This window comes from Lepidochelys kempii, chromosome 6 (assembly GCF_965140285.1).
Source record: "Lepidochelys kempii isolate rLepKem1 chromosome 6, rLepKem1.hap1, whole genome shotgun sequence".
NCBI lineage: Eukaryota > Metazoa > Chordata > Testudines > Cheloniidae > Lepidochelys > Lepidochelys kempii.
The window spans coordinates 123,406,966-123,434,719 of NC_136385.1; the positions used below are offsets into that span (position 1 = coordinate 123,406,966).

General features: G+C 39.3%; 1 protein-coding gene across 4 annotated transcripts; it reads right to left on the bottom strand.

The window, feature by feature from the left end:
- NAA30 (N-alpha-acetyltransferase 30, NatC catalytic subunit) lies at positions 1-27,754 on the bottom strand. Of its 4 annotated transcripts, none has more exons than XM_073350009.2 (5): positions 27,659-27,754; positions 26,632-27,396; positions 17,796-17,919; positions 15,547-15,602; positions 1-5,015 (listed from the first exon to the last, which is right to left on the bottom strand). In XM_073350009.2, the coding sequence occupies exons 2-5, from the start codon at positions 27,391-27,393 to the stop codon at positions 4,878-4,880; spliced, it is 1,080 nt and encodes a 359-aa protein (XP_073206110.2). In that variant the 5' UTR covers positions 27,394-27,396; positions 27,659-27,754; the 3' UTR covers positions 1-4,877. The 4 variants fall into 4 exon arrangements, with proteins under 4 accessions (XP_073206110.2, XP_073206112.2, XP_078709539.1 ...); XM_073350010.2 differs by lacking the exon at positions 1-5,015 and adding an exon at positions 12,542-12,648; XM_078853413.1 differs by lacking the exons at positions 1-5,015; positions 17,796-17,919 and adding an exon at positions 5,026-12,648.

Genomic DNA, 27,754 nt, shown 5'->3' on the forward strand with positions numbered 1-27,754 from the left:
ATATTGTTGCATAGCATGGAATGGTGCTACCCCAAAGACCACTATCTCTCTTACTCCACTATCTGATTCTCCAGCCTGCCAGAGCTCCATCCAGGTAGGGCCACTGCCTAAAATATTTACATTCTCATTAATTTGGTCTAATCTGGCTTCCTGTTTAAACATAGGCCATATACTTTCACCCAGTTACCCCTACACTGAACTCAACAACACAGAGCAGGCACGGGAAAAACTGTGCCACAAAGATGACAATTCTTTGTCTTCCGTTCAAAAATTCAGAGATCTGCATGCTCAAAGGGAGAAAGAATTTCTACTTCCTCACCTGAAGCCTTTGGACAGGTAGGGAGGTATTTCCTCCATTATTTATAGCTCAGCTACTACAGCACTTTAAGTTTAGGGAAACTAAAGGCTCCCAAACAGGATACTCTGTGTTAGAATTATGTAGGTTACGTTACCACAATATATTTCTTAAAAGCATTCTATTCATAAAAATATTTGCCAGAGTACTGAAAGCTATCTTCAGCTACAGCCCTGAAAGGTTCATATCCCAATGTCATAGGTTGAAAATCCAATGCTATTGGATCTTTCCAAACCTATTTTAGTCTACATATATTAACTGTATGTATTCCTGCTGTGACTACATTGCAGTACAAAACAAGAAAACATTTAAAACTACATCTTGCCCAGAATTCAAGAGGTTGCTGAGGAACATAGGCAGCAGCAATGCTCTAGGCCAGTTTCTGCCACACTGCTTTACCACATGATACACCAAAAGAGCTGAAAAATTCAGTGCACACTGGTGTTCCTTGTGCTGGAAAAAGTTTTCCATTTATACACCATATTTTCTAGCAGCAGAATACTCCATTAGGAAAGATTACCACCATTAGGACCACAAAAACATTGTGTGTGCAATATTCTTCAAAACTGTTTTGTTCTGCTCCATTTCGTTTTGGTGACTGACATTCTCATAATCCAATAGGACTGAATCTAGCTGGAAGACAGCCTGGAGTAATGAGAGCCAATAAAAATGTCAGCTGATCAGTAATTCAAGATGTAAACAAGTTAATCTCAGTTGTGTTGTACACCTCTTACAAACATAAGGCCAAATCCTGCAAATTACTTATATGGCTAGATTTTAAAAAGGTGTTTACACCCTTTGGTGCCTAATGCTGTTTTCAAAAGTGCTTAAATGCTTAATTTCCACTGAAGTCAATGGGAGTTAGGCACTTTTGAAAAGGCACCTAGTGAGAGTTTGGTGCCTTGGCACTTCTGAAAATACAAGGTGCTAATCTTTGTGTTTAGGCACCTAAATACATTTAACAATCCAGTCCTCAGTGCCTTTGAACAGGCTATTGATGGCCCTGAACTCCTGTTTATTTCAATAGGAGCCAACTGCCCATATTACCTCATGGGACACCTTGGCACCTTGCAGGGTCAGGCTCACAGGTTGCCTGTCTACACTAATTGATGCATAATGCAAACAATCTCATATTTTAGTCCAGCCACAGACATGAAGTTCCTATAAATAATATTCAACGTGATTCTGAACTAGATTTGGAAATCAAAAATATATAGCCGTGTATGAAGGGGTCAGGAGTAGAGTTTTCACTTACTAATATTTCTCCATTCATCCTCTGAAGACAGTAAAAACACACACACAATTATGTATGTTTTTACTGGCAATAAAAAAAATCAAACTAGAACATTAAAATGTGCATTTAAAATGATATGCATAAACAACTTAACCATATTTTATTTGACTGCATCTTATTTAGACAGCTTGCACATTCCATAACCTCACTGGTTCTTGTTCTTGCCAAAGGATAAAGGACAGAAGAACATAATCCACGCAAAACAGCAGTCCAATATTTTGAGATACACTTGATATTTTTTAGCTACCCACCTGATCCCCGAACTCCAATATAATTTATGGTCGCATTTCTACAAAACCTGAAAACCTTGTAACTTAGCACTCAGTTTTAGTGATGTCTTGTAGTGCACTGAAACTGGGATGCGCTATGCAATGCCAATTAGATTAGTGGTGAACCTGATAGTCGTAACGTTTTTTCCTTTTTAAAGCATTGTAATGCACACATTTCTGACATGTCAGCCAATAGTAGTATTTCAGGCAATATAAAGTTAAACATAAAAGTGACTTAATACCAACTCCTTAGTTTAGATTTGTCAATGCAAAAAGGGGCAGGGAGCATGTCTTGACAACAAAGACAAAGAACCCCAAGAAACCCTGATTATGCCTTTCTATCTGAAGTACTATTTGAACTGTTTTCATGTTAATGATAGTCTCACCTTGTTGCAAATTCAGGACATCCCACCCTATGCAACAAAGTGAGACTATACCAATTTTTTGAATACCAATGTGTACAGCTTCAGTATCTTCTGTAGTGAACTGTGTGTGATACAGTAGCAATATTAGACTATTGTAGACAGCACTCTTAAAAGAAAGTTGCCCCCATTTTGCTCAGAATTCTGAAAGTTTGCATGGTGAGAACCACTTCGTGCCACGGCTAGACTGAATTGTATTTGAATTTTGCTCAAAAGTGGTATTTGTGCAACAACCTGTATGAGCTATTGTAAGCTAGGTTCTAATCTGCTTTTAATATTTAAACAGTAGGTGTTTTCAGATTTGACCAGCAGAAGACTTCTCTTCTGCTGTTTTTTAAACAATGAAGCAAGACTGGTTCGCAATTTCCAACACTGGATCCCCTACATAGTCTCCAACAGTTGGTAACAGGACATGAAGTATCTCCTCTCTAGATCATTAGTGCCAAATGAACCAAAGTAGTTACCATTTGATAGGACACCAAAACACATATGGGAAATAAAGTTTGTGGTGAAGGTTCAGTTTCTAGTGGACTGAAGTCCATATCACTGAAATCTTAACTAAAATTGGCACCTACTGACAGTATATTCACAAGAGGCCAAGCAATGATTGATTAAGCAGAGTCAATAATATTCTTATCCCTAGAAGTTTTTGAATCAGAACAAGCATGAATTACATTACAGGGTAGTATGGTGGAAACATGCACTGTCACTGACCACACCATACCTGTTCTGTAAATAAGAGTCTTCAGTTTACATTTATTCTGGCACTGTTTTAGAGGATTAATTTCATTTTAGAAATGGAAAAAGTGAAAAGCACAAATGGTGTCCACAAGCAGAGAACTTCCAAGTGCCAATTTTAATTAAAAAAAAAATCTTTATTTTCAAATACAATTCACAATTTGTACACGGTGAGAAATGCCTGTCACCATGTGAACGTTTGTCTGTGCAAAATAAGGCTGGCTTTCGTTTAAATCCAGTTTTCCTGTAAGGGGATATTTTCCAAACTTACAGGAGGTAGGGTTTTTAAATGTACAGTAATTATAACAATTAAAAAACATGACTCTAACCAAACCCTAAAAACACAGTGTAATAAGGCAAATCTGAAGATTACACTCAGTACAGACGAGCAGACTCATTGAGAGTTCATCCTTTTTTCATGGGTTGCCTAGGTTCTTCCACTTATATAAATAAACCAATGTCACCTTTTTTCAAGATGAAATACAATCCATTTATAAATTTGGTCATATATCACGTTGATCAATCAGGAGAGCATAAACACAGCATTACTGCTGAACAAGTTGATGGCTTAGGGCAAGACCTATATATCCCATTTAAAAAAGGGAAGTCCCTTCTCTGCTACATTTATTTTAAAGGGGAAGGGGGAGGGGGAAGAACCCCCTCAATAACTTAGCTCAAATAAGTTTTGAGAAGGTGAGAGCAGCTAAAAATGGATACAATACACCTTGACATTTATTTCAAAGCTCGAGAACCGAAGATAGAAGCATTTTAGAACACTGAAGCAAAGCAATCTGAATCCAAATCAAAGTGAAAAAATTGTTCTATTTTAAAATAGCTGTTCTTCAGAGCTTCTAGAGATAATTTTGATTAAATAAAATCATACCAATTTACATTAATTTTCTATATATTTTTAAAAATCCCTCTTTTAAAGAAAAAGTGCATCCAAAAGCAGCAGCGATTTACTGGTGACATCAGGTTCTTTTTTCAGCAGCTACTCAAGGTTTTTCAAAATAGCTTAACACTTCTTGCTATAAGAAAAGAAGGGCTTTCCAAACCCTTTTCTGGGAGAAGTATCCAAATTATAAAAATCTGAAATAATTTATTATCAAATTCAGAATTTAAATAAAAGCATAAGTTTGCTTGCAAAGACAATTGAAAAAAGTAAAAAGAAAAAAGCATGCACTCAAAAATTAGAGGTGAAGACAAATATACTTATCTATACAGGCACTGGCAGACGCAATTTAATTGTTACCGTTACTCATTGTAACACACACCCCACCCTACAATACATTTTTTTCATTCACTAATCACTGAGGTACCAATATTTAAGAATGGAAAATTCAATATTGAAAATAAAACCTAAAATTGAAGCCTTTTTCCAGAAAACTATGGCAAGTTTTGTATGAAATGTTAGTATACTTATAGAATTTTACAATCTAGATTGGCTTTTTTCTGGAACCAAGCATTGTGTTCCACATACAGTGTCTTTGATCAAGTGTTCACTATGTATGTAATACAGTCAGTAGACTTGCAAATGAATGAACATATCTTGGCTATCAACTGGCACGTCTTGCTGGTACCAAAAGAACTCGAAGTTTGAAACAATCTGTTTTAATTCAGAACAAATGCGCCATGCCAAAGTGCAACAAATATGTGCGACACTCAATGAGACACTGACAGATAAGAGCTGCATGGAAATTACTAAGTCCACCTGCAAAGCAATTCTGTACAAATTGCATTGCATGCAAAGGACAACTCTGTGTTGTTGGGAAGTCAGTTGATTGATGTGATGGTTTCTTTTAACGCAGCCACAGTTTAAGACGCAGTGCATCAACTCCATTTAAATAGTATCTGAACAGCCTCTTATCTCGCACAAAACCAAGATTTTCATAAAGTTTCAAAGCAGACTTGTTTGTGATCTCTGTTTCCAAGACAACCTTTAAAGACAATGAAAAAAATAAGTCAATTTTGAGAAGAGTTGCATTATTTCAGAAAAATTATTTACACAGCTATCTGTTCGGTTTTAAAACTCTTCTAGATTAATAGACTAATGTGTACCCATAAACAATTTGTTAATAGAATTAGCTTTTTTTTTCTTCTGTTCATTAATTGTCCAAATGGAACCCAATTTTAAAAAATGTGGCAGCTACTCAACATCAATTAAAGTTTTGTGCAATTAAATTTCATCTGTTTGCTGTATTGCTTCAATCAAGTATTTGATATTTGGAATTTATTATTCAAATTGAATGGCTAGGGACCTAAGTCACATGGTACCCTTTCAGTTCTTTCAATGAATGCTCTAACCTTTGTAAACTAATTACACTTTGCCCCAAACAAGTTTAGCTACGTGATTAAATAGATTTGGCAACAGATCCAAGTTTAGCTTTCCATGAACATTTGTTAGATGAAATATTTACATGAACATTTTTTGTGTACAGAAAAAGTGCAAACTCAATCAAAATGACAGTGAGCTGTAGCTCACAAAAGCTTATGCTCAAATAAATGCCACAAGTACTCCTTTTCTTTTTTCAAATCAAAATGAAATTCTAGGCAGATCCTGGACCCCTCAAATGGCTGCTTTCTGCTATACTGAGAATTTGAAAGTGGAAGGCAGCTTGGGTGAAAGTGATCATGAAATGGTAGAGTTCATGATTCTAAGGAATGGTAGGAGGGAGAGCAGCAAAATAAAGAAAATGGATTTCAAGAGTGCAGACTTTAGCAAACTTTAGGTAAGATCCCATGGGAAGCAAGTCTAAGGGGAAAAACAATTGATGATAGTTGGCAGTTCTTCAGAGAACATTATTAAGGGCACAAGAGCAAACTACCCCACTGCGTAGGAAAGACAGGCAGTATGGCAAGAGACCACCCTGGCTTAACCAGGAGAAATCTTTAGTGATCTAAAAATCAAAAGAGTCCTACAAAAAGTGGGAACTAGGTCAAAATACAAAGGATGAATATAAACAAATAACACAAGTATGTAGGGACAAAATTACAAAGGCCAAGTCATAAAACGAGATCGAACTAGCTAGAAGCATAAAGGGTAACAAGAAAACATTCTAGAATACATTAGAAGCAAGAGGAAGACCAAGGACAGGGTAAACCCATTACTCAATGTGGGGTGGGAGAGACAATAACAGAAAATGTGGAAATGGCAGAGGTGCTTAATGATGTCTTTGTTTCAGTTTTCACCAAGAAGGTTGGTGGAGATTGGACGTCTAACACAGTGAATGCCAGTGAAAATGAGGTAGGATCAGAGGCTAAAATAGGGAAAGAACAAGTTAAAAATTACTTAGACAAGTTAGAAGTCTTCACGTCACCAGGGGTTGATTAAATGCATCCTAGAATACTCAAGGAGCTGACTGAGGAGATATCTGATTAGCCATTATCTTTGAAAAGTCATGGAAGACGGGAGAGATTCCAGAAGACTGGAAAAGGGCAAATAGAATGCCAGTCTATAAAAAGGGAAATAAGGACAACCTAGGGAACTACAGACTAGTCAGCTTAACTTCTGTACCCGGAAAGATAATGGAGCAAATAATTAAGCAATCAATTTGCAAACATCTAGAAGATAATAAGGTGATAAGTAACAGTCAGCATGGGTTTGTCAAGAACAAATCATGTCAAACCAACCTGATAGCTTTCTTTGACAGGACAACAAGCCTTGTGGATAGGAGGAAGTGGTAGACGTGGTATATCTTGACTTTACTAAAGCTTTTGATACTTGCATAACCTCCTCATAAACAAACTAACCAAAATGGAGCTACTCTAAGGTGGGTGCATAACTGGTTGGAAAATCGTTCCCAGAGAGTAGTTATTAGTGGTTCAGAGTCATGCTGGAAGGGCATAACGAGTGGGGTCCTGCAGGGATCAGTTCTGGGTCTGGTTCTGTTCAATATCTTCATCAATGATTTAGATAAGGGCATAGAGAGTACATTTATAAAGTCTGTGGACGATACCATGCTGGTAGGGGTTGCAAGTGCTTTGGAGGATAGGATTATATTTCAAAATGATCTAGACAAATTGGAGAAATGGTCTAAAGTCCTTATTGAATTTCATCCTATTTACAAATGCAAAGTACTCCACTTAGGAAGGAACAATCAGTTGCACATGTACAAAATGGGAAGTGACTGTCTAGCAAGGAATACTACGAAAAGGGATCGGGGGGGTCATAGTGGACCACAAGCTAAATATGAGTCAACAGTATAACACTGTTGAGGGGGTAAAAAAAACAAACACCATTCTGGGATGTATTCGCAGAAGTGTTGTAAACAAGACACGAGAAGTAATTCTTCCACTCTACTCCGTACTGATTAGGCCTGGAGTATTGTGTCCAGTTCTGGGCGCCACACTTCAGAAAAAAAGTGGACAAACTGGAGACAGTCCAGAGAAGAGCAACAAAAATGATAAAAGGTCTAAAAAACATGACTTATGAGAGAAGATTGAATACATTAGGTTTGTTCAGTCTGGAAAAGAGAAGACTGAGAGGGGACATGATAATTTTCAGGTACATGAAAGGTTGTTGCAAGGAGGAGGGAGAAAAATTGTTGTTCTGAATCTTTGAGGATAGGACAAGAAGCAATGGGCTTAAATTGAAGCAAGAGAGGTTTAGGTTGGACATTAGGAAAAACTTAACTGTCAGGGTGGTTAAGCACTGGAATAAATTGCCTAGGGAGGCTGTAGAATCTCCATCATTGGAGATTTTTAAGAGCAGGTTAGACAAACACGTAAGGGATGGTCTAAATAATACTTAGTCCTGTCATAAGTGCACGGGACTGGACTAGATGACCTCTCAAGCTCCCTTCCAGTCCTGTGATTCTATATCGGAAAATTCCTGAGTGGCATGCAGTTTGCCCTACACCACTCCCAGCTAGTCCTGGCATAAGTTGAGCATGGAGAGCCGCTTTTTTCTATTCCCTTGTGCTCTGGCAATTGCTGGATGTGGAAAGGCCCCCCTGGAAGTATGGCAGCCATGTACAATTTACAGCAAACCTGAGCCTGGCTTAAGTTACACTGAGAACCAAATTGGCCCCAAGCACGGGGGAGTACAAAGGTGTCATAATATCAGTGTTGGTTCCACTCTTCATCCCTTTTCTCAGCTGCACTGAGCAGAGCTCTGGCACATCAGAGAATCTAATCTAAATTTGTAAAATATACACACATTTTCACAATATTCTACCAAAACTCAAGCAGATCTTATTTTAACACTAAAAACGGTCTCTGTATGCACAAGAACACACAATACTTGCCCACCAAAATGAAAATGACAAGCTCTTCAGACTACAGATGAATCCATGATGAAGTGAATTTACATATTAAATACAAAAAAGCATTTAATACTATAATGATGCGCATGGTATAGAGACCACAGAATTAAAGCAACATTTTGCATAATATTTGCAGCAAACTATGAATCAATTCTCTTGTTGATGCTCAAGAAAGAGCTTCTTACACTGTCAAACTGTAGCATTTCACATCCACTTTGCAAAGGTACAAATGGCTACACAAAATACAAGACAATGGAAAAGAAAATGTGCTCACCATGAACTCTGAATGCATATACTAAAACATAATACATATTCATTACATTTACAAGTTTGACTAATGGCCAAATCTGAAACATCTCTGACCACATATTCCAGCCATTCATCCCCCTTTAATCCCCCCACAAATAAACCATGTCCTGGGATAGGCACAGCAGGGAAAATTAAAAGGAAGAAAAGGCTAAAATAATTCATTTTTTTAAATAAGCAAAGACAAAGTGATGTAAAATAAAAAAAAATAATATCCAGGGTGATTAAAACATGGTGGTCAGTTTACTGTATCTGTATTTGTAAGACATGTTAATTCAATTCTAAGCCTCCTGGGAAGAATTAGACATTGGGTTTCTGGTTTTCAATACACCTTGTTACTTCGCTGGTATCATCATCGAGACTTCTGACTGGGCTCATTAGTACTACCATATTAATTTGAATTGATTAAATAAACATTGACTCAATCACTTACTGAAATAGTAGCAATTTAGAACTAAAGAATCAATGCTTATTTTCTACTTAATTACAATTAAAAGCCTCAAATTGCTTCTGAGCTCAGATTAAAACAAAGCATTATAGAGGTCAGGAAATACGACCCACATAAGTAACACTGAGCAGGAAGCCCCCTGTCATTTGAACTTTGTCAACAGCATTCATTCTCACTGAAGTTTAGCAACTTGGCAGAGTACTATAACATGCCTGTGTCCAGTTTCAACTTTGCATATTCATGCTGATTTGCAAGCAATGCCAAAGGGCTGCCAACCACTCCTGCAAGTCACTTATTTAAAAGTGGTTAAATGTTGAAATTCAGGTCTGCTGGAATCCCAATACTTTAGTTCTCCATTCACCAAGACACAATGAAACAGACAACAGTGAAGTACATTTGTTTACATCACACCATAAGAAGGGATAGAGAGTGTCATACAAAGTGAAAAATTACTGAAAAATTAAATAAGGCAGTGAGCTCTGATTTTAAGAATGCCAGCATTTTCAGAGTGGAGAAGAAAAACAAAAAGACTGACTTCTGATGCTCTACAAAGGAACAGCAGCTCTAAATAGGTTCTTTTATAACACCCATCACTGTGGAATCTGAGGTGATAAGTATTTTTGTCCCCATTTTACAGATGGGAAAACTGAAGGAAATAGATTAAATAATTAGAGTACAGCAAATTACTGGTTCATCCAAGAAAAGAACGCTGGCCTCGTTACTCCTAGCCAGTGCCTTGGCCACTGGTCCATGTCACCTTATTACGATTGATACTTACAATTTAGAAGGCTAGTGTAATCTAGTGTAATTTTAACCTTCAATTAAGTATAAAATTGATCAAATATACTGCTGGAAAAAGTTTAATCTTAAACACTGAATAGACAAGATATATGTACCTTGCAGACAAGAAGGACCTAAGTCACCCTGCTTGAATAAACAATATGCAAGTGATACTGAAATGTGTATTTGCACATAATCAAGAAGCCCAATTACATTCTCTTGGTTGTTTTTGTTCATGCTTCATTTGGTTTGGAGGGGTGTGGTTGCGCAAAGACTTGTCCCATTCCTGTATTCAGTTTCAAATGCAAGACAGCGTGTTCAGTGTTCCCACTCACTTCTGTCCTAGAGCATTTCCTACAACCAATTTGCTTTCGGTGTACAAGTATGCCTGTTAATTCTTTTAATAACTCAGAAACATCATCTCCTCTGTCCACCTGCATGAGTCCTGACCAGCTCAATCAATAGAATAGTATTTTCTACAGACACAAAGTTTCTGAAGAAAGACCATATTTCCAATGAATAATCTGAAATATTTCATGATACCATACATCATCCTTTACAACATATACAATAAAAAAGCCACATTATGATGCAGTATTTCATGTAACCAGATGTCTGGACTCTCGAGTTTTGCTGACTTAAAGTTGTGATCCCAGTGAGGTAAGCAAAGCGTCACACTTTATTGTTTAGTAGGTGTATTTATGATGCTAAAGACCAACCTAGCTGATAATAGTATTCATGGTGACTTTCAGCTGTGGACTGTTATCTGTTTTTCAATGAGGCTGCTTGTAAAAAGCTGCGATTCCTTTTCACATTTTGTATAAGCAATTTTCTTTCCTAACTTTCAGAAAAATTGTGAGAATGTTAAGTATTTTTAGCATGTACTGCCAATTTATTTTGATTAGTTAGCAGTTATACAGTGCTATGAAGATGTAAGACACTGTGCAAGTACGAAATGTTATACTTCGATTACTATGAAAGATTATACATTAATGAACAATCCATTCTTTCCTTTAAAGAATCAAATTCCCTCAAGAAGGGAAAACAAATCTACAGGATGGCCCTAAATGCTGCAATTTTTCAGCCAGATCTGCTTTAAGGGGAATTTTCAAACAAACAAAGAGTGGTTAAGAGGCCAACTGCCATTGAAAATCATTGAAAATATCCTCCTAAGATATTTTACTAATGAAATGCTTATAACACCTAAGAAGTTGAGTATTCATGAAATCAAGACGACAGATGTATTTGGCTTTTTATCAAACCATTGAGTTTTCACTTTTAGCGGAGTTTGGGGCTATGCAAATATAGTCACAGTAATTCAGGTAATTATGTATTTCAGAGGCATAGCTTTTAAAATTGTTTCCAGTAGACCACATTTTCTACATATTGCTCTCAGATCATGCCAATAAATTATGCTAATTTACCATAATCTACTATAAACTTTGGCTCATTTAGTTTCCCAAAATCTTTAGTCCACAATCTTGAACGATCATCATCAAAATTCACTATCATTAAGTATCTCAGAAAACCATAATGTCAAAAATTACACTAGTGAAATTTAGGGACTTGGCAGAATGTTAAATTTACACACATGAACACGTATTTAAAGTAATCTTTCGCTAGCGGTACATTCTTCAGACTTAAATTTTACCTGTAGCTCAAAATGGCCTTTTGACCAAAGTATGTTAAGCACACAGTGCCTTAGGCCACATCTACCCTTATTGGAAATTGACGCTGCTGTGATCAATGCAGTGGGGGGCAATTTAGCAGGTCTGATGTAGACCCGCTAAATCGACAGCAGCGCACTCTCCAGTCTACTCCACTGGAATGAGAAGAGTCAAGTAAGTCCACGGGAGAGTGTCTCCCGTTGACGCAGCACAGTGTAGACACTGTGGTAAGTCAACCTAAGCTACATCGACTCCAGTTACATTATTCAAGTAGCTAGAGTAGTGTAACTTAGGTCGACTTACTGCAGTAGTGTAGACAAGGCCTCAGATATCCGATTCTACCTGGGGACTTTGTATGTTTGCCTAGTTTGTTACCACCAGCAAACAAAACAGAGATTAAACTTTTTACAGCTACCATTATGCTGTTGCAGCAAACTTTCAAACACCACAAATGGGCACCACCATATACTTTAGGTACTAAATGTACATCACAGTTCACCTACTGTTCCCTAAGATCTACCCCTTGCTCTTCAATACTTTGAAAAGTATTGTACAAGCTTGTCAGATTACTTGCCCAAGTATTACTGGAACATGGTACTTTTGTCACCTTTGTTCCAAGGTAAGATTTACGGGTAAAGTTTCAAAGACGCATCTAAACATGTTTTAAGTGGGTGAACAAACAGGCACTTGGGAAAAACTGATGTTTACACATGGGACAACATGCTCATTTTTCAAGCACACTTTTGAACAAAAATAAGATTTTTTACATTTTTCTCCCTTACTGTTCACTGTATTCTGAGTAGCAGCAGTGAAACTGAACACCTTGTTAATTTCTCTCTGCCACTGATTGGAAAAAAACCAATAGCAGCAGACTACTGCAGCAATCTATAGGTGCAGGAAGACAAGCTGTAATGCTGCATCATTTCATACTTGCTTGGCTATGTACCAATCATAAGGACTAGAAACTTAAGTAAGAATTAAAAAAACTTAAATCTTGCAGAAATGGGTGATATGGGCTTCCTCGCTCATCAGGGGAAGCTTCCCACTCTCCAGTGACGAGCAGGTCTGTGGATTTTTCCAATCCTTGTCATGAGCGAAAACTTTTCTGAAATATATTAGAAGGTTCATAGAATCATAGAATATCAGGGTTGGAAGGGACCCCAGAAGGTCATCTAGTCCAACCCCCTGCTTGAAGCAGGACCAATTCCCAGTTAAATCATCCCAGCCAGGGCTTTGTCAAGCCTGACCTTAAAAACCTCTAAGGAAGGAGATTCTACCACCTCCCTAGGTAACGCATTCCAGTGTTTCACCACCCTCCTAGTGAAAAAGTTTTTCCTAATATCCAATCTAAACCTCCCCCACTGCAACTTGAGACCATTACTCCTCGTTCTGTCATCTGCTACCATTGAGAACAGTCTAGAGCCATCCTCTTTGGAACCCCCTTTCAGGTAGTTGAAAGCAGCTATCAAATCCCCCCTCATTCTTCTCTTCTGCAGGCTAAACAATCCCAGCTCCCTCAGCCTCTCCTCATAACTCATGTGTTCCAGTCCCCTAATCATTTTTGTTGCCCTTCGCTGGACTCTCTCCAATTTATCCACATCCTTCTTGAAGTGTGGGGCCCAAAACTGGACACAGTACTCCAGATGAGGCCTCACCAATGTCGAATAGACATTGGTTCAAGTAGCCAAAGTTGTTGTATTGTTGCATCACAAGCATCTGGAGGAAGTCACCTACGCCCAGACTTAGTGCCAAGGAAGAGAAAAAATATCAAGACATATTTGCTATATTATTGTAGATAGTTTATATATGTTAATATCTCATAATAATGGATCACAGTGAAGCCTAGAATGTAGCACATTTAACGGGAGAGTTTGAAAAGTATATAAACGACCTAACATGGAAAATTATTTATACAGCAGAGGGGCATAGCATTTAACAAAAATGAAATAGCAGGGTCTATGTGTTGAGGAATTTGTAGTCCACATTAGATTTTACACAGTGAGAAATAAAAACAATAAGGTGTATGGGACAAGGAACACAAAGATTACAATAGGAAAAACTCATGAGATGTACTTAATATTATGTATGTGTCTTATTAGTTCCTCTCATTTTAAAAAAATAATCATTTATTAGTGAAGAAGGATGGTTAGGGCACTAGTTGTGACTCAGAAGATCATGTTACTACTCCCTGCTGTGCTACAAATTTCCTGTGTGACCTTGGGCAAGCTGCTTCACCTATCTGGGTCTCAGTTCCCCATCTCGAAAATGGAGATAATTGCACTTCTCTATATCACAAGGCTGTTGTGACAAATACATTAAAGATTGAGAGGTGCTTAGATACTATGGTAATGGGGGAAATATTGCTATTTATCTGTAAATGGTGATCATATTCAAGGCCAAACTGGAGATCAGCAATGGAAGACTGATAAAAATGAGGAAGTACTGAAGAAGTATTTGAACAAGGAAAGGGATGTGTAGTGACAGCACCAGGACGTATATTTCAAGAATAGGGGATGACATGGGACAAGACATGGAGCTGCTTATGGGAAAAGGAAATGGAGAGTTATCAAGCTTCATTATGTTGCCAAAGCATAAGTCATAAGTAGGTAAGTGCACATGCAGTTAGAGTAGAGCTCTGAAGGGCCCTGGGAAAGAGGGTTTGAATGAGTTATGGAACAAAATCTGAAGACCACTCAAGGAGGAGGTAGAGGGAAGAGCTGTGGGGGAGGACAACTATTTCAACAGAAGCACATGAGTTATAATTGAGAGGCACAATCCCAGAAATGGGAGGGCCAAAGGAAGCGGATGCAGTAATTGAGGTGAGAGGTGACCAAGAAATTGGCAATAAGGATGAAGGGGATAACAGAGAATAAGATTCCGAAGAGATTATAGAAAAAGTGGCAGAGTTTATCAGTAGTCTTGATTTGGGAGGAGGGGGGAAGGGAGAGAAAAAATACGTTCTAGAAGGGTTTGTTTTTGTTTTTTGTTGTTTTTTTTTTTAAAGAAAACCTGCAATTTTTAGTTCAAATTTCCACAACATACCTAAATACTGCATTAGCAGGGTGCACAGCTAATCAGGATACCCAAGAAAGATCAAAGGACTAGCTAACCTCCCTGAGGAACTATGAATATGATTTAGTGTTTTAAATCACTTACATTAAGGACAACAGGTTTATGGTTCTATCCTATTGAGTTAGTGTTAAGGAATAGATAGCTGCGGTAAACAGACAAGCCTGTGAAGAACCTTATTCTCTCCCTCCCTTATTTTTCCTCTTCACCCAATCATATTAAGACTACATTAGTTACTTCTTGTATAGTCAAACAGAACTCATAAGTTTTCATCTAGTTGGAAGAATTTTGCAAAAAAGATGAATAGGGATATTAACAAAATTTAGGATACAGAAAGTAAAGTTTGATTTTATGATACTGCAATAGTTTTACTAAATTCTCTGAAGAGAATACACACTAAATCACTTTGTGATAATTCTATGTTATTGGGAAGTACTCTGTATGGGTTTCTTTTGGAAAATTTGATGATACTCTGATAAGACCATGTTTTACAGTATTACAGTTGATACTGTTTCAGTGTTTAACTTCACATATCCTGAATACAATGAGGAGTTAGGTAGAATAACCGACTCAAATTCCAAAACAAGCTCTCTCTGTTCAACAGAAGCATTTATTCTTAGAATGTTTGGGAGCCCAGAGCACACGAATCAAATTTCAGAAGATGTATCTAACTGTTTAGTGTAGTATATATCAAAAGTATTAACTCTTCTTATTTGTACATTATGTTATAGTTAACTAAACTTAAGTTTGAAAAAATACTCCTCAGTTTGCCTTTTTGAAGGTATCCCATCTCCTACAATAAATGGAAGAATTGCTTACAAGATAATCAAGTGTCTAAAAGAATGCCTACAAAATAAATCCATGGGTATGGAGAATAACACAAACACAGCAGAGAGTACTCCCTCAAAATTTTTGAGCACCTATAAAAACTTACCTCATCACAATCTCCTTCAACCATGGCATAAATAGCTTTCTTAACCAAATTTGTACCTGGAAAATAGATTTTAATAGCATTAAAGTAAAATACAGGTATAGATTTTTTGAAGAGATCTAAATTCAGAGAATCACAGTTTACAGATTACTAATTTTATAATATATATATTAATTACATCCACATATTCCATTTCAATACACAGCACAGTGGCATATAATAGTCACAATACCCAAAACTAGACTGCAGATTCACTGTCTGCTTTCAAGGTTTTGGCATTAAAATTGCCTTTAAGTATATACTAACTATTCTGTATTTGCAAAGACTTCTACGTGGCACCCATGAGAGTATAATAGGTCTACAGGTAACATATACAAGCTTCTCCTTGGAATCTGAAGTTCTTTTCTTTGTCTTTCTGTTGTTATAAACAGGCTTCTCATGTTTAAAAATATCCTCATATTTTACATAATAAAGATGAATTTCAAGACTTGTTTAATTCCCTTTTGTTGCACCTATGATTGGAATCCCCTTTGAACATATTTGAGGAACATTTCTCTTGCAAAAAGATTGCTCTTTAAAAAAAAAAAGAAAAACACACACCCTGAAACAATCTATAGATTGTATATTTAAAATACCAACTAAATAGATATAGAGGATGAAATTTCACCTCTTACAAAGTTTGATATATGCTGGGGACAGGGAAAGGTAAATCTAATGAGTAGTGATGCTCTTTGTGGGAAAAAAAAACATCTTGAGAGGTACTGAGGGAAGGTACTTTCGATTTGCTTCACGTTAAAAAGTGAAGCCAGTGCTACCCTGATGTGGCATGAACAGGATACAGACGGGGCAGAGAAGGGGAGAAGTCATGCAGAGACAGCACGCTTTGTGGACATAAATGTAGCGTTAGTTGGCATCCCCTTGTACTCCCAAGCATCTGCAGCTAAATTATGGCTGCCTCCTGCATGACAGTGCTCAAGGGAAAGGAGGAAGAGTGATCTCCCTGTATCCTTTCCCCTATATACTACTGTGACTATATTAGGGCAGTCATTATTGGCCCCAAACTTGGAAGCCTATGCCAAAATTTTGCTTTTATAAAAACCAAGACTACATTCAAGATTGTTTGTGCACTTGGGGTGAAACTTGTTTTGATGTTGTGTCATATTTGGAGGAGCTGCAGGAAGAGAAAGGGGTCAGAGAAGCACAACAGAAATATTTTACAAATCTGTCCCGTATTTTTCTGGTGCAAGTCATGCTCTGTCCTCCATAACAAAAACAGAGTTTAAACATACAGGAAGCAAGAGTTTGCTCCATAACGAATTAGTAGCAAAGCATATCCTTGTCCTGAAATGCTGAAATATACATTTTAAGTTTCAAAAGTACTGCAAAATAGGGGACAATGTTTCAAGATGGCCTATTTAAAAAAGTAGTTCAACGTTGATTTGGTAAGTGAAGATAACAAGGAAGAAATTCCTGGCACGGATGTTAAGGAAACTGTCCAACAAACTATCTCAAATTTGGTTGCCTCATAAGAAGAGAGATTTTTTTAAGTATACATGCTGTAATTAGCTATATGTATGGCTCCCCAAAGGGCAGTATGTGGCTAATTTGATCAAGGGGAGTCAAAGGAAGAATTTACTAAAGCAGCTCACCGGGATAGTGAGTAGGAGGTTGTGAATGGGTTTATGTGCAAACACGGCTACACAAGTTATCCATTTCTTTTCTTATTTGGCACTGACATTTTACAAGAGAAACTGAGGTGGCAGGTTGGGTATCTTTCATTTCAGACCTATGCCAAATTTACCAATTATTTAATACACCCAGGAATTTAAGTGCACATCAAGAATGCTCCAGGAAGGTAGCAAGTAAGTGTTGCTTGTCCAGACTTGGTTTTGGGGAGACTGCTACTACCAGAAAATAGGATTTTTCTTGGGTAAACAGCCTCCTAGTAAAAAAAAAAAGTTCAAGTAAAAAATGAAATAAAATTGTTCATTTTTCATTGGAAATGAACTAGAATTAGTTATTGCAACTCCAAAGTTGTAAAATACAATATGTGACATGATAGTAAGTGTAGACAGTCTCCAAACCACTTCAAGTTACTCTGAGTTAAAGAAAAAAAAGCTTTCTAAGAAAACAAACTTTTACCTCTGCAGAAGCCTGTTGTTATTTTTGTGGCACTCTTCTATTCCAAAAGTTACAACCATCCCAACAGGGTTATCAGAGTTTGAATAAGAACATGGAGAGGCTATTCTTACCAATGCCTTTTCTTCTGTATTTGGAATCCACTGCTAACATGGCTATATAACCTCTGCGGAACATCTTTTTGTGCATATCCAACTTGCAGACGATGGCACCTACACACTCCTCACCTACCATGGCCTTAAAGACAAACAAATATCTAAGTACATTCTAAGTATGTGATATACAATGAATGCCAACAAAACAAAAGTGAATTTGTTTGCCTTTTAAATTACAATCTTACGTACACAAAAGTAACAAATAATAGCTTGCACTGTAAAACTGTATATACAGTTCAAACATATATCCAAAGTACAGATGGGAAACTTTATCAACAACACTCTTTATAGTGTTTCTCAAAGTGATATAAAAACCAGAGTTTAAAGTCATTCAACACAGAACTTCAATGGGAGCAGACTTTGTATATAAGACAAGACTCTAGAAATAGGTCCTTCAATCCATCCTTATTTACTCACATTTAAAAATAAAAGACATGGCAGCCTGAGTAAAGAAATAGGCTTAGAAGGATTAGATTTTTATCAACAATTTCACTGTACACATGGAAGCCGACAAAAATTGCATCAACAACAATCTAAATGTACAGATAGGCAAAGCAAAAAAAACCAAAAAAGCCACTGCTTGAGAACTTTCATATATGGATATTTCCTTTGCATATTTTGACACGTTATGTTGACAATCTGTGTTTTAACAGTCTCAAAGTCTACCATTATTTAATAATTGTCTGACATTCCCTGCCCCATAACTCCTTTTATCTATGAAAATTTGAGTATATAAAAATAAAAAAGTTTAAAAATAAACATTGCTATTATCCATCAAATTTATAAAAAATCCAGCTGAATTCTGTCAAGACTAGCGTATAAACTACAAACTGAATTTATTTTTGCATACGATTTTCCATGTTTGTTTACAAAAGCTATGAAAGATTATACTTGTTTTAAGTTTCTGTTAGCAATTTTTTAACCCCAAGAACATAATGGCTCTCATGAAACCCTAATGTTTTATCTTTAACAAGTGTCACTTTTCATTCCAGTAACAAGGAAAAGAAACCATTCAGACAAAAATAGTTTTACCAGTAATTTCATGCTTTTCAAGTACCTTTAATTCAGAGTTCTCATTTACTTAAGAATTCCTCATTAACAGTTACTCCCAGTGACACTTGCCATGAGAGGCATGGTCATGATGACTTAGTCACTCTGAAATACTTCATATTATGAAATGTTAAATAAATGGAATGATTATAATTGCTAACCGCATTCACACAGATTTAACACAATGAGGCTGTGTATAAGTACAAGGATCCATCCAAGTGGCTCCTGTTGCAAGATGAGGACCAAAGTTTCCCTTCAGGAAAAAATATTTTCCTTTAGTCCTTTTAATAGTCCTGCTCATGAGTGGTGGGTTATTATTGTGTCTACACAAATCCACTCGCCAAGAGCCCCCATTGAAGGAGAGGTGCAGCAACTGAGAAATTAGCAGTGGTTGCAGAGTAGCACCATGATATGGGGGGAAAGATTTTATTCCCTTGATTATAACAGTTTATTCAGATTTTGTGTGCAGACTATTGGGCAAAAGTGCATCAAGCACTGAAAGAAGTTTCTAAATTAAACTTAGCAAGAATAATTTTTTTCTTAATGTACCCAGAAGAACTGGTCTACAATTTAGACAAATGGCTTTAAAAAGATCTATTTAAAAAACGGGGGGGGGAGGGGAGAAAACACTTTTGAGATATAACACACCCTACAAGTTGTTTTGCTTCACATTTCATAATTTAAACAGGCAAATCAAGTAAATTTCTTTCCATTTCTTTAAAAGAAAAAACACCTCTTCAACACTAAGACCTAGTATGCCAAGTTTCAGTCCAAGGCAAGTTTTGTATAGCTCAGGCCCTGAGAAACATAAAGCATTACAGTAAATGCTGTTTAATCCGGCATGTTGGGGAAATGGGGGGTGCCGGTAAGTGAAAAAAGCCGGTTAACTAAGATGAAAGGAGTCTGAATGCAGGCGGGGGTAGGGGGCAGATTGAGAGAGAGAGAGAGAGTGTGTGTGTGTGTGTGTGTGTGCGCGCGCGTCTGTGGACTCAGGGCAGTGGGTTGGGGTGCGCTCCCCTTGGGCAGCTCCCCGCAAGCAGCGACCAATTCTGGCTGCTCACAGGCAGAGGCACAGCAGGCGGCTCTGCGACCTGCTGCCCCCCCGCCCCGAGCGCTAGCTCTGCAGCTCCCATTGGCCGGGAACCGCAGTTCCTGCTGCACCTCCACCTAGGAGCAGTTGGGACAGATCGTCGCTTGCAGGGAGCCGCCCAAGGTGAGCAACCCCCCCCCCCCCCCGGATCCAGCACCCCTTCCCGCGCCCCAACCCCCGTCCCGAGCCCCCTCCCGCACCCAAGCTCCCTCCCAGAGCCCGTGTTGCACACCCCAACCCCCTGCCAGCCCCACACCAACCAGACTATAAATTGGAATTTCAATGAAAATCAGAAATGCTGGTTTATAGAGCTTTCCGGTTGATGAAATGCCAGATAAAACAGCTTATACTGTATATTGGAAGAACTGACAGACTCTTAAATAGTGCTGCTACAATTATGCAGAGTACCTGATGTGATCCCACACTTTGATTTAAAGCAAACACACACCTCTTGTCTTTAAGAGAACATAATGGTGCAAATTACTGTTCACTTAGAATCATACAGAAAACTTTATAGATAACATACTTGATACATGTTGAGAGAAGTGAAATTCGAGATAAACAGGAAATAATAAATGTATATACCAACATTCCATTGGCTACAAATAGTGTTCATTTTTATTTAAAAATAAAACTGCACTACTGATCTAGCAGTTCACTGACACAAAACTGCAGATTCATTGATCTTTGTGGTTACTGTCAGAAAATAGTGATAAGTAACAAAGTGGTATTGTACATGTTTTTCAGAAGATCTTTTCCTGCAGTTCTTAGACAAGGTTCCCAGTGACTCCAGTAGCATTCTGCTTGCATAAGGACTGCAGGATCAGGCCCTTATTTCCCTTTTCCCTCTTACTGAAAGGTGAAAAACCTACTCCAGCACGTAAAATTAATAGTTTAGTTCTCTGGCATTCTGAAGGAGAAAGTGGAAATAGCCTAAATAAAAACAGACTGAAGCAAAAGTGAAATTTCCATAAAGGATCATTTCAGAGCAAATGATTAAGAGCCAAATTCTGCTTTCAAATACATGAATGCAGCTCCCAGTGAAATCACATGTAAGTTTTTAAACAGCAGATTTTGGCCCCAAGACACCAACTCCACAAAACAAGTATTAAATATTCCCAGTACTAAAGGTGTTTGTACTGTGAGATTATTTTTCAAACCTATGTTAGTCTAAATCTCAAAGAGTGTTAACTTGCATAAATTCAATTTCATCATTTGTTACCTGTTTTTTAAGCAAGAAAATTTAAATATTTAACTAAAGAGATGATTTCATCTCATCCACAAATTGCAAGAGTTATTACTAAACTGTCTACATTTTGCTTCACAAGCGTCTACATATGGATTGAAACATTAACTAAAATAAAAACCTAATTAAGTCTTGAAACCAAAGGCTAGAGTGCCTTTCGGAGCCACATATGTCATGTCTCAGGTTTTGCTATCATATCACCAACTGTGAAAAGAGAGGAAGGATGGTCCAGTGGTTAGGGCATTAGCCTGGGACTTGACAGTTCTGCCACAGACTTCCTGTCTGCCCTTGGGGGAGTCACTTAGCCTTTCTGTGTCTCAGTTCCTCCATCTGTAAAATGTGGATAACAGCACTTCCCTACCTCACAAAGGCATTGTGGGCATAAACACATTAAAGACTGAGAGGTGCTCAGATACAATGCTGGGAACCATACAAGTACCTTAGATCAGTGGTTTTCAAAGCCGGTCCACTGCTTGTTCAGGGAAAGCCCCTGGCGGGCCAGACTGGTTTGTTTACCTGCCTTGTCCACAGCTCCAGGCCAGTGGGGGCTGCGGGAAGGGCGCCGTTTCCTGCAGCCCCCATTGGCCTGGAGCGGCGAACCACGGCCAGTGGGAGCCGCGATCGGCCGCACCTGCGAATGCGGCAGGTAAACAAACCGGTCCGGCCCGCCAGGGGCTTTCCCTGAACAAGCGGCAGACCGGCTTTGAGAACCACTGCCTTAGATAGACAGAAGCAACAAAGTATTTCAGTTAAAAAAGTAACAAGCTCTGGAGGAACTTGTGTGTTCTTAACTGAGTTAAGTTGAAATACAAAAAGAAATAGTTGTGGTAGACTGCAAGACTGGGAGTCAGGTGTTTTAAGATCTATTCCTGGGTCTGCAGTGACCTTGCTCTGAAGGTCTGGGCAATTTCCTGGCCTCTCTAGGGTTCAGTTTCAATGCCTTAGTTTTTCCCACTGAAAAGTAGTGAATACTTTTCTCAAAGGGGTCTTATGTTAATGTAAAATGCTTTGAGATCCTTGAATGGAATATGATACAGAAGAAAAACATTAACAGTAATCATAAAAATCTCAATTATAATCATTAGGGATTTATATCCAAACACCTGCAGTCTCTTTACTGGAAGTACAAAAAAATTACCTTTAGAACTTGTAGAATTCAATTGAAACAGAACTACTACTACTGCTAATCACATGAAGTTAAGAACCCTATAAAGGTATAGAACTTGAGTAGGATCTATAGCTGGTTTTTTGGGGTTTTTTTGGGGTGGGGTGGGGGGAGAGGGAGATTTGCAAAAGGTATCAATAATCAGAAAGAAATCTACTTCTATATAATAAGCAACATGTCCTATTTTACCAAATCTTTGAAATAGACCAGGGTTTACTTAACTTGCCCTTTCTAAACTAAAATAAACATCTTCCCTGAGCCCTCTAATGGCAGCCATAAATGGGAGAAGTTTTGTAACTTTAACCATGCCAAAACTAGAAAGTTAAAAAGGAGCTACAATTTTTTTTAAAAATACGCTCACAATTTTGTATGACGTATGAAGCTGTTCTAACTAAAGATGTTATACACAAGGCTGAACTGGGGAAAAACATGTGGTCTTAAGTCATTTTTGATTGAGAAATGATTGCCATGCTTCATTTTTAATTGCCACCATTGTAGAGAAACTGGACCCTCAGAGATGAGAAAAAAAATTACTTTCAAGGCATCTGCAACTTAAGATGGATACCTACATTATCAGAGATGGCCACAAATCTAAGTTCCTAACTAAAGTCAGTTGTTGGGTCTTGTCACAGGCGAAGACTGTCAGTTTGACAGGCCTCTCCTATGACAAGTCAACCTGTGGAACTCTTTGTCAGAGGATGTTGTGAAGGCCAAGACTATAACAGCGTTCACAAAGAACTAGATAAGTTAATGGACGATAAGTCCATCAATGGCTATTAGCCAGGATGGGAAGGGATGGTGTCCCTTGCCTCTGTTTACCAGAAGCTGGGAATGGGCAACAGGGGATGGATCACTCGATAAATACCTGTTCTGTTCATTCTCTCTGAAGCACCTAGTAGTGACCACTGTCAGAAGACAAGATACTGAGCTAGATGGAGCTTTGGTCTGACCATTCTTATGACTTGCACTAGCCTAGTCAATGCAGCCAAATCAATAACATGCTGGATGAAAGAGCCGGTGATCCAGCTTCCCCTCAGCTTCCCCCCTACTCCCTCCAAAGCAGGTTACAGTATTGTATTCCCAGCTGAGTTTTCAGTTCCCTCAGTTTTTAATGTATAAGTTCCTGATTGGTTTCTTACAGCTTCAATGCCCTATAAATTTGAAATAAGAGCAAACTCAAAATTTCCTTTTTGCACTCATGAAGGCCAATTTCCAAGTGTTCCAAGTGTCCTTAGCAACCATGTATGCAGCATTCCTAGTCCACTCCCAAAGAGAAAGTTCTGCTCATTTAGATGCCCAAAGATGTCAACTAGTTAGGATAAGTATGTTGCCCAACATGTTGAAGGTTTCAGCAAGGGATGATTCAGGAAAACATGCCATCCTGGTCTTAACTGAGAGTGGACTTAGCACTTTATCTTGTGAAAGCCACCTCCCTTCAGCATGAAAGAAGTTGCCAGTGAAGGGAACCCATCAGAGCAATGCAAACAGTCAGGTATTCACTGGACAACTTTTAAGAAGTTCACCTCTCTATAAGTTTCCTAAAGGAGTAGTGCAATCTTTGAGGAGTTTTCTTAATTGCCAAGTTCTTGCTGTGCAGGGAAAAACAACGAAGCCATGAAGCATTAGATATGATGTTTTGGTTCTGTAGGCCCAGGTCTCTATTCTTTCCTGTTATCATCTTGACACTGCTCATGCAAATTACAATAGAATGCTCCCCACAAATGTGAAAACTTTGATTCCTGAAATGTCTCAAATATGCATTTGTCTGTTGTGTGTACATAGCTCAGCTTTACAAAAAAAGCAAGTCTTCAACAGACCCTTTAAAAACAAACCTCACAAATGCTAAAATCTGTGCTGCATCAGAGGCGTCAATTGACTCAGCACACTGAAAGGCTTAAGAAGTCTCTTTTCCCAAGTTTTGAAAGCAGTTGCTCCTGAATATTCTCATCCATGTTACTAATATAACATGAAACAAACTTATTTGATAAAGACACTGTTTTCAATTTGTCAGCTGCATTAGACTAACATTTGAAGTCACAAGTGTAAGGTTTTCCACAACTGTATGTGCTTTACACTGTTGTGATTCAGAAATACCAAATCTGAAGGATATCTGTATCAACATTGCCAGTTTGAGTACTCAAGTTTTGTTGTTTTTTTAAGGCTTCAAGTTTTCTCAAAACACACCCTTAAAGATAAACCTAAGGTTTCTTCTTTCCCCTTTGATGCTGCAATCACTTTAAAGACTTTATAGCTCCACAGCCAGCACTTCAGAGCACTCTACATTCTGGTTTTGAATCCACTGATGTAAAACCATGTCTCATGTGTCACGTTCCCACATTTTCTTTGAGAATGTCACTGAATGACTTGTCACTGTCCTTTTCATGGAACAGTCTTCCTAAATCACTCCTTGGCAAGAACTGAGCTCCACAGACTAAACAACATATCCTATAAGATCATGCAATGCTCAACAGTGCCTTCTGGCCTGATTTCTGCTGACACATCCAGCATCCCAATTCAGTGCCGTGTGCACATATGGGTACTTGAGTTTCATGTCACACAAGTGTTTTTAATAGGACTTGTTTTGTATAAGGTAAATCTAGACACACCCAAGTACAGGCTTCATACTATTTTATCAGAAGAAGCTATAGCAGGCTGCTGTACACACTCACATCCTGCACTACTCTGCATCGAACCACTAACTGAGGTTCCTACATTCAACAATATGGTAGTCCAAATAGGATACACCATTATAAGGCTTCTGTTATATATCCATTTTTAACTATTTCACATTTTTTGCACAACTTTCCATACCCCTGCTGTATACCCTTGTAGGGGTCATAAGGCCCACAGTTTTGGAAACTCTAGTACAGACCATTAAATTATGCCCATGGTTAACACAGAAAATATAAGCACATAAGCACCAGTAATCCACAGTAAAGGTATAGTCACATCTTATTCCCATGTAATAATAATTATTCCTGAGTGAATATTTGCAAGCCACATGTGATGAATGAATACTATTGTACATAAAGGAGAAGAGTTTAATAACTTATCAGAAAGAACTTCTGCCTCCACAAAATTAGTTACACCCTGTCTGTAGTGTAATAGCTAGTCTTTAAACTGTTCCCAAAAGATCCATAACATGTTTTTCCTTCTTTTACTTTGTATTCAACTTCATTTCAATATGATAACTGTTATAAAAATGTTTTCATACAAATGTTGACTTTCCTTGTGTAAATGGAAACTACCTATTATCTATTACCAAGGACAATGTTTACAGGATCAAGGCCATACACTTACACACATACTTTGTTTTAAACATAAGTATTCACGTGCATAAAGTCAAACGTGCAGAAACGTCTACAGGATTGAGGTACAAATGTTTCTCTAGACAACTTACATATGGTGCTCACACCCATATGATTAGTGTATAACACTAAACTTTTCATTACTAAAAAAGCTTTAGAACTTACTATGTTTTCTTTAAGATAAAGAAGTTCAAGCCACTGACAAAGGCAGACTAATGGACTATTAGTCTAATATAGCAGGCAGGAAACAAGACTGGATGTGTTATTAGCACAGTATTTGGACATAGCATGACAATTATGTTTTTACATATACTGTGACTTTTGCACTAGAAGATACAGTTGTATTTTATGTTTCATTTTCAACTAGTTTTGCAGATAAAAAGTTTGAGGTTTGCAAAAATTCAATTCCATGATATCTGTCCATCCCATTACATTTACAACTTAACTCAGACCACATCGTATAAGTGAATTACTTTGGACTGTTTTGTACAGAACCTTGAAAAAAGTTATCAAATTAAGTCACAAGACTTGCTAGTTAAGTACTGTTACTTCAATTTTACAAGAGTGGAAACTGAGGCAGAGAATGAAGAAATGAACTGCAAGAGGTCGTAAAGAACATCAGTGTCAATGGCAGGCTTAGAACTCAGGAGTTCCTGGGTTTCAGTCCCACATGCAAACCCCATTACTCTACTTGAATCATTCATTTACGAGCGTGACTAGGTATACTTTCTGAATTGTCTACATAGAGCACCACAGGTGCGCAGAGCACATCACCGGTAAATAAGACAGGGTATTTCCAGAACTCTCTCCATCCCGTGACCATGAAAAAGCATCAGTTGGCAGTTCAAGCTTCCCCATGAATTCCACCCCCCTTCCAACCTGCTCCCTCTACCCCAGACCCTTCCCAACGTCTTCCCTCCTCCCCCACCACTTACCAAAAAGCAAAGCTGTGGCCAGTTGTGGATAAAATATCTATACGTGTAAATGGAGTAGGGTTCAGACAGATCTTTGGTGATCAGTCTCATGATATCGGGCATCTGCAGCTCGGACTCATACCGGACGTATCGTATCGTTAGGTCCTCCTCGGGAGGAGAGTCCGTCCCCGAGCCTTTCAAACTGCAGGCTGCTGCTAAGGATGTGGAGAGCAGCAGCAGAGACTCCTCCTCCTCCTCCCCTTCATCCCCCTCCTCCAGGCCAGGCCCCCCAGCCAGTCCATTGCGGGCTGCAGTGGCGGCCGCCGGCTGGCTCCTGTCCCCTGTGGCTGCCGGGGGCGCAGTCCTGGCCTGGGGCTCCGGGAGGTGGTTGGGGACGGGGGGCGAGCACGGGGCTGCGGCCGGCGGCTGTCCGGAGCCCACTGTTTTGCCGGCTCGCTTGTTCTCCGGCCCCTCGGCCCCCTCCGAGCTCAGGATCTTGCTCTTGAGGGAGGCTCGGAGGTGCCGCAGCTCGGGGCTGAGGAGGCCGTTGAGCTGGTGGTTGTGGTGCGACGGGTGGTGGTGGTGGTGGAGGAGGCGGTGCTGCTGCGGCGGCGGCCCCCCCTTGCCGCCGCTTCGCGCCTGCGGCGCCTGGCCGCCCTCCTCTTCCTCCTCCTCGTCCAGGGCCCCGGGGCAGGCGGCGGCCCCCCCTCCTCCGGGGAAGGGGGAGAGGGCGTCCCCCGGCGGGGCGAGGAGGCTGCTCGGCCCGGGCGGTACCTCGGCCATGTCCTAGAAGAGAGACCGACACAGACCCAGAGAGAAGGAGAGCGTGAGACGGGGCAGCCGCTTCGCTTCGCTTCGCTTCCCGGGCCGGGCCGAGCCGGGCCGGGCGGGGGCGGCGGGGAGCCAACAAAGGTAGAGACGGCCCCCGGCCCCGCCTCACATCGCCGCCAGCGGCGGCTGCCCGGGCTCCTGACCCCGCCGCCGGGCCGCTTCCCCCGCGCGGCCTCCTCCCCGCCCCCCCCCCCCCTCTCCGCCCGCGGCCACTAACCCCAGCGTCTCCTCAGCTCCTCCTCGGCTCCCACTCTCCACTCATCCAGGGGCCGGAAAGCGAGCCCGCCGCTGTCGTACCCACAGCAAAGTTTCC

Bases quoted from the DNA above. Each gene is read 5' to 3' on its own strand.
- NAA30 (XM_073350009.2), bottom strand. From the start codon at position 27,393: ATGGCCGAGGTACCGCCCGGGCCGAGCAGCCTCCTCGCCCCGCCGGGG. The intron at 15,603-17,795 runs GTAAGAATAGCC...TCTATTTTCCAG, and splicing joins ATACAGAAGAAAAGGCATTG to GTACAAATTTGGTTAAGAAA. The intron at 5,016-15,546 runs GTAAGTTTTTAT...TTGTCTTTAAAG, and splicing joins TTGAAGGAGATTGTGATGAG to GTTGTCTTGGAAACAGAGAT.